The 8049-nt window shown below is 35.5% G+C and overlaps 1 protein-coding gene across 1 annotated transcript; it reads left to right on the top strand.

The window, feature by feature from the left end:
* Nucleotides 1-1824: 1824 nt before the first annotated feature.
* Nucleotides 1825-2888, top strand: LOC306865745 (esterase OVCA2-like; the record flags this gene model as incomplete). Its single annotated transcript, XM_079410513.1, has 2 exons — nucleotides 1825-1960; nucleotides 2371-2888. 2 exons carry the CDS (start codon nucleotides 1825-1827, stop codon nucleotides 2886-2888), a joined length of 654 nt encoding a protein of 217 aa, XP_079266639.1.
* Between the last annotated feature and the right edge of the window lie 5161 nt (nucleotides 2889-8049).

Below are 8049 nucleotides of genomic sequence, written 5' to 3'. Positions count from 1 at the left end.
AACTATCTATCTATCTATCTATCTATCTATCTATCTATCTATCTATCTATCTATCTATCTATCTATCTATCTATCTATCTATCTATCTATCATCTATCTATCTATCCACTTATCATCATTCTGTCATCACTCTATCATCGTTCTATCAGCCCATTGTTCTCTCTTTCTATCATGCTATCTATCATCTATCTATCTATCTATCTATCTATCTATCTATCTATCTATCTATCTATCTATCTATCTATCTATCTATCTATCTATCTATCTATCTATCCACTTATCATCATTCTGTCATCACTCTATCATCGTTCTATCAGTCCATTGTTCTCTCTTTCTATCATGCTATCTATCTATCTATCTATCTATCTATCTATCTATCTATCTATCTGTCTATCTATCTATCTATCTATCTATCTATCTATCTATCTATCTATCTATCTATCTATCTATCTATCTATCTATCTATCTATCTATCTATCCTATCCACTTATCATCATTCTGTCATCACTCTATCATCGTTCTATCAGTCCATTGTTCTCTCTTTCTATCATGCTATCTATCTATCTATCTATCTATCTATCTATCTATCTATCTATCTATCTATCTATCTATCTATCTATCTATCTATCTATCTATCTCTTGTTCTAACTTCTATCTCTTTCTGGCTGGCTGGCTCAGTAGAACTCACAGAACTGGTCTGGGATCAGCAGTATTATACAGATAAACTTTATGGTGTTTAAGAGTATAAGTGTTAGAGGCATCAGGTCTCCAGGGTTCCTGCTCATTTTTAGATTAATTGTCAAGTGCTCAGGAGGCACAATCATCCAGAAAACGCACCGAGATCAACAGAGAGAAATAATCATCTAACCAAATTAAGAACTTTCCCCTCCAGGATAGCATGGAATATTGAATGCATACTGATTTATGTTAAACTTTTTGTGCAGTTATTTACATTCTTTGAAAGCTTGCGGGCATGTTTTTTTTTCCCTCTTATACAAATATTTGGTATGGGAAACACAGAATCCCTAAATCGTTTTGCATAAATGCATAGAAATTATGTATTGTCTCTTTCATTGCTTTAATTATTCAGAAATGATCTAGCATTTGTATTCATACACCTTTTTTATAATTAAATGCAGTGATACGTTCCTGTTTAGACATAAATTTAGATTTAAAAATGTATTTTGTCACTGTCTGCTGTCAGTGGGCTCCTATTATACTCAATGCATAGAGAGCCTTGAAATAATGCATTTATTGAGTTTTATTAACTTTTTTTTTTTAGCAACCATTTTTAAGAGACATTCGTTTTCTTATGAGAGGCTAGCATTATGAGCCACTGAGAACACCGCATATTTCTACAGGGAACGCTTGCCCCCTGGTGTTTACATTGGGAAGCACATTTCTGTTTCTATTTGTGGGAAACGATAATGGACAGTTTATGGAACGCACACCTAGAGATTTATGAAACATTTAAAGATCAAAAATATAATAGCCCGTGTTATAAAATAGCTTTAGTGTTAGCTTGTATTCAGGAAGTTTTGTAAACAATTTGCATAAAATAGTCGCCTGGGCGGAACTCTTGATTCGTTATGTATCAACACGGCAACAAAACAGTCGCACAAGAAGGAAACATGTCAAGTTTAGTTTCTTTTTAGCATTTCGGACGTTCTTTTAATTGTTAAAAAACACAGCACAATATAACTGTAGTGTTACGTCAGCTTGCCCCTGTTTGTTTGCTTGAGTGTGTGTGCGCGCGCGCTATGGCAGTAGCGTCTTGTTTCGAGTTTGGAGAATAGCTAGAAATTATGTGATAGATTATTAATAATGTCCAAACCTGCAGTTCCTCTTCGAATTCTCTGTATCCACGGTTATCGACAGAATGGGAGCTCTTTTAGAGAGAAGACAGGGGCATTACGTAAAATATTAAAGAAACAAGTGGAGTTGGTGTTTATTAATGTTTATTAAGGGTCAATTTTGTGAGATTGAGATTTATACATCATCTGAAAGTTAACAAGTAAAATAAATAAGCTTTCCATTGATGTATGGTTAGTTAGGATAGAACAATATTTGGCCAAGATGCGAAATCTGGAATCTGAGGGTGCAAAAAATCTAAATATTGAGAAAATCGCCTTTAAATTTGTCCAAATGAAGTCCTTAGTAATGCATATTACTAATCAAAAATTTCGTTTTTACTTTATATCCCAATGATTTTTGGCATAAAAGAAAAATCAATCATTTTGACCCGTGCAATGTATTGTTGGCTATTGCTACAAATATATCTGTGTGACTTATGACTGGTTTTGTGCTCCAGGGTCATATTTTTGAGTCTTTCACTCTGATTCAGTCTTGCTACTTTTTCAATGCAATCAGCCAATCAGGAGCCTGATAAGACGGCCAGTGGTGGTGATGAGGACCAGAGGGGCTGGTGGTTCTCTGATGTCCAGGCACGAAGTTTCAACGCTCAGCAGGAGTGTGAGAGCAACCTGAGTCTGGAAGAGAGTGTAGAGACTGTGAAAATTGCAGTGAAGGATCTTGGCCCCTTCGATGGCATCCTTGGCTTTAGTCAAGGTGCCGCCCTGGTGGCTATGCTGTGTGCCCTGCAAGAACAAAAACTAGAGGCTGCTTTTAATTTCCGCTTTGCCATCCTGGTCGCCGGATTCCACAGTGCCTGTTCCCAGCATCGGCGCTTTTACGAAGGGCGGGCGATAACAATCCCCTCTCTGCATGTGTTTGGACAGGATGACCGTGTAATTCCAGAGGAGATGAGCCGAGATCTGCTGCCATTGTTTGATGGAGCTCAAATCCTCATTCATCCCGGTGGACACTTTGTTCCTGCGGCATCTTCGCACAGGCAGACATACCAAGACTTCCTCAAGAAGTTTCAGTGACATGATAAAAGAGTGTCTGAGAGTTCCCTGGAATAAATCAGGTCTACATTAAATGTACCACTTGAAATATTGCTACATTATAAAAGCCTTGGAAATTGAACGGTCAATAAAAATATGTTTTACACCGTTCTCAGGGAAATGGTTACTTGAATAAAGACTTTAACAAGTTTGCAGTGCGGAGTCTATTTGAAGGATACTTTGAGGTTCAAAACAAGCTGTAGCATGGTGTTGTTTGCCAAAGAAAATAATATTCATATAATACCTACCTATTCTATTTCTGTTCTAACTACTCTCTATTCTATTTCTATTCTTACTACTTGCTTTTTTTTGTTTTGCATTTTTTGACCCTAGGGTTCTCTATTCTTTTGACTTTTCTTTTTCTTTTTTTAAATGACCCACCAACACTAGCTTTCTCTATATTTTTGTCTTTTTATTTATTTTTAAAAACAAACTTGCTACATCTGCTGCATTAGACTAACCAAGACTCGTCACAGCACATATATTATTGCTCTTTTGTTGGTTTTTATAGCTTCTATTGTCCTCATTTGGAAGTGGCTAAAAGCATCTGCTAAATGTAAATGTGATATATGATTATATATTAAATATAACAATGAATATAATATATATGTACTTGGGAGTTTATTAAATAGAACTGTAAAAAATTATTACAGAATTTAAACTCCAGTTGTCAGTCTATATAAAATGTCTTAATAAGACGATACTTAAATGCTTAGTTTTATGATCAAGACTGTAGTTTATATTGCTGGGGTCAAAACATAAAATGCAATGCAACACAATGATGACAGAAATACAAATAAACGTTCATCAAAAGCCAGGGGCCCGTTTCAGAAAGGAGGTTAAGTGAAAACTCGGAGTATGTTAACCCTGAAATCAGGGAAACTCTGGATTTTCCGTTTAAAAATGGGAGGTTTGTCAAACCTGGGAAAGCAGCGTAAGTCAAGCCCGTTTCTGAAAGAGAGGTAACTTATACTCAGAGTCACTTACCATGGTAACTTACTCTGTGAACCTAACCTGGTCGAGAGCAGGTTTTCTTTGGTAAAGCCAGAGTTTCTTTCCGACTCCTCCCCCTTTTTAAAGTGTAAGCGATGTTTTAATACCTCGTTCATTCTTGCTTTTCTTAGTATTTTTGTCATATTTCAAGTACAAACGTTTAAAAATTCTTAAGTTAAGATGCATTTTCTATAGATGAAAAATTATCTAGATATTTAGTCTTGTGAAAATATAAAATTGTTCTCCATAGGGTAAGAAAAATCATCTTAATGCAAACGGAAACAATAGGCTATTTTTAATTTCTTACTCCATTGCCAGATAATTTGGAAAATAAAGTAATATTAAAAAAAAAAAAAAAAAAAAAAAAATCCCGTCATGGAAAAAAGACTAAATACCTTATAGCCTATTATTTATGTTATTTAAAAAATTAAAATTAAAATTGCACTGTATTCATGTGCATATTTATTTGAGCGTTACCATTTTAACTGGTAGTTTTCTTTAAAACATCTGAGATGCAGAGTACATTATAAATCCTGTATGCAGATTTTAAGGAAAGTGTGCATCGCTCGCACGCTCTTTCTGAGAATTTTCTCCTGGGCACCAATCCGTCAAAGAGGAGTTTTCACAGGACTGTAGGTCAGTGGCAATTGCCAAACCTTTACGAAAAGAAAAAAATAATAATAATAAAAAAGATCAACGCCAGACATTCATTTTCAGGAATTTTAATATTTTTTCTTTTTAAATAATATTTTATTTGAAATATAATTACTTTGAAATAAGTCTAAATATCTTTACTATCACTTAAATCAATTTAATCAAAGTCCCTTTTTGTATTCTATAATCTTTGATTTAATGCAACATTGTTGAAGAAAAATATTAATTTATATTTTTTAAACTTACCCAAGACTGAATGGTATCACATTTTCCACAAAAATATGAAGCAGCACAACAGTTTTCAACATTGATAATAATCAGAAATGTTTCTTGAGCAGCAATCAGCATCAGAATGATTTCTGAAGGATCGTGTGACACTAAAGACTGGAGAAATTATGTTGTAAATTCAGCTGTGCATCACAGCAGTCAGCTATATTTTACTATATATACACATAGAAGACACCTATTTTAAATTGTAACATTATATATTTCACAGTACTGTTTACTGTATTTTTCATCATCAAAATAATTGGTATACTCTTTTCCACAATTGGAGCTCTATTCCTTAAAATGCTAAATGTCAAGCTCCTGCAAAAGGACAAATACTGTATATGACCAATAGAAAGGCACCATAAAAACAGTCGGCATTCTGCATTATTGAAGTCTTCTAGACGATACCAATGTGTCATATGGACTGATAATATAGGTATTTAACTTTAGTGATAGTAAACTGTCCCTCATTACAAAAATTCAAATTTATTTACTATATACACCAGAAAAGACAAATTCTAATGTAAAGAAGTATGCCACTCATTTATGGTGTGGTGTGGTGTGTTGCGGATCAGGTTTGGTGGGCCGCTCTGGGCCAAAAAGTCCAGGGCCACTTTTTGGCCCCAGTCCACTCCTGGTCAGTGGTGTAGCAATGGGTTTAAATGAGGCTAATCTGATAACTGATGCTCACTTGATAACATCTTTCTGTGACCTGTGGAAGTAACCCATATCCCCATCGCACCTTATGAAACTGATTACTGTATGAAATTGAAGGATGCCAGATGGAGGGGTAGTACAGCCATAACCACCACCACAGCTGTTAAATAAACAAATTAATCACAATTTTTATACATCTTTATTTCCTAATACAAAAGCAAAAGTTATTATTTTTACTTTTGGATTTTAGAAATCTTCCAATACTTGACCATCTCCTCTTCATCTGTCAGTGGTGCTGGTGCAGGTTCTCCCTCTGCCTTTCGGATTTTCCGAGTAATACGAGTTTAGTGCTGACACATGCAGTACCTCCAGGTTCCAGTGAGTGTCTTTCCCCTGCAGCTGTTTATCATTTTAATTTCTGTCAGTGTCTGTGTGTGTTTGTGCAAGCTCACAGGCAGATTGGGAACTCTGTGTTCTCGTGTAGCTTAAAGGGAGTTTGGCGGCCCAGGATTGCATTCGTGATGACTTCCAGATGTTTGTGGGAAGCACTCCTCTAGTCTCACTCATTCTTTCCAATGTAGCCAGAGCGTCCCCACACCTTCCCTTGCCTTTAAATGACCTGCTCGCTCACTTTTTTCCCACTCTCTCTGGCTCCATCCCTCTCTTATTCTTGTAAATGGTAATATAACAGCTCTGTACAACAGCTCCGACATTAAGCTGTGATTTATTTTATAAGCAGTTTTCACTGTATCTATTATATGTATATTAAAGGAAGTTAACAAAAACTCAAAATTCACCCTCCTTTATTACGACACATTTGTGGTTTCATTGTGCACTTTGTCAAAGTCCCTTTAAGTCAAGTCACTTCACACTTTTGAAAATGCCCCGAGGCAACTATTTTCTATGTAAGTAATCGTAGTGCAGCTTCTCTCCGCTTAAAATCTGTATTTTTCTGGTCCAGTTGGTCCAGTTTGTTTGCTAGAGTTTGTTTACTATAAATAATCTATGAAAAGGTTTTCACAGAGCCCCTAAAGGGACATGGTGATGGAGGGAAGGTGAGATTAGGAAGAATTATATCTCACTGCTTTTGCTCTATCCTGAGAAACTTTTCACACATTAGGCTAGCTAATTCCATTAAAATAAGATGAATCTGAGTGAAATGTTCGGATGAGATCAGATAAGATGACAAATTATATTTACATTTTCCAAGAAATTTTGCATTTGCTCAAAAAACTTGAATATTATCTCACAAATTTTTTGCATTCCACTGTGAGACTTCATATGCACACAAATCTTTTGCATTCTCTCAAGTGTGAGCAAAATGCCAAGTTTCTCAGGGGGAACTAAAAGTAATGCAATTTTTTCTTTCATGGGAATCCAAAAGTTTTTGTAAGCAAACTTCATATTTTTTTTCCATCACTATTTCCCTTTGCGAGCTCTGTAGGATTTTGGTCCTGAAAGGCAGGACTTAAATTCATATGGCCATTATAAAGAACGTTGCAATTTTTTTCCATTTATTTTTCTATGTGAGATCTATCTCCTCCTTTGTCTTGTTTTCCTCCTTTCTGGCATTTTTCTGTCATTTCATCCTTTAATTTTTTATAATTATTATAAATATTCTATGTGTAAACGTTTTTAAATATGATTTCATTATTAACACATTTTGCTGCCAATAGAGTCAATGATTACATTTTACAGCTTTTTTCCCCCTTCGTTTGTTTTTCCCTTCTTCTGTTCTTTCCTTCTCAATGCCACGTGTCTCTTTCTCCACTCAAACACATGGTTTTGATAAATGGAAGACAAGAGAAGAGGAGAAACACAGAAACTCCCTCTTGCCAGTAAGTTTTACAACAGCTCTGTGACTCCCGGCCTCAGGAATCCATGGCCTTACACAACAGCAGTGGTCAGGGGTGAGAGGGAGAGTTGTGTAAGAAATGTCTGCAAAAGATAGACATGAGTGGTGTATCAGACTATATTTTGACTCTGGTGGACTATAGTAGAAGGCAGGATGATGCCAGCAACCTGTGTTAAAAGTAACAGGGGGTGTTTTGTTTTTTTCCCCTGAGGAATGAGGAAGGTGTGGTTTTGAGAATGTGGGCGGAGCTACAACATATTTTTATAAGAGTAGTAGGACTCAGTAGATTCATCCTGCAAGCCGATAAACAATCTTTTGCGTTCTCTCATCCTGAAACTGGTTTTATGGACTATATCACACTATTTCTGGACTTTTGCATTTATTTTGGCTTCATACTGGAAATCTACATCTTTACAGGAGAATTTGGAGCAGTGATGATTTTGGGTATCTAGTTTATCACATGTTGGAGTCATGTATGTATTGTATCGTACAGACAAACATGGTTTAATTTCAAAGATTATTTGTGTTAAGTGTGTGTGTGTGTGTGTGTGTGTGTGTGTGTGTGTGTGTGTGTGTGTGTGTAAATATGTATATATGTATATGTAGTTGTATATGCTTATTTATATCCATTTATTCACAGGCTATCTTAAACCATTATAATAAGATGAATCTGACTGAAATGCTGCTTTAAAGTAGATCAAAAACTTTAATATT

This window comes from Barbus barbus (genome assembly GCF_936440315.1).
Source record: "Barbus barbus genome assembly, chromosome: 47".
NCBI classification, from domain to species: domain Eukaryota; kingdom Metazoa; phylum Chordata; class Actinopteri; order Cypriniformes; family Cyprinidae; genus Barbus; species Barbus barbus.
The sequence above is the reverse complement of the archived record's forward strand: the minus strand, read 5'-3'. Positions and strand labels throughout refer to the sequence as shown.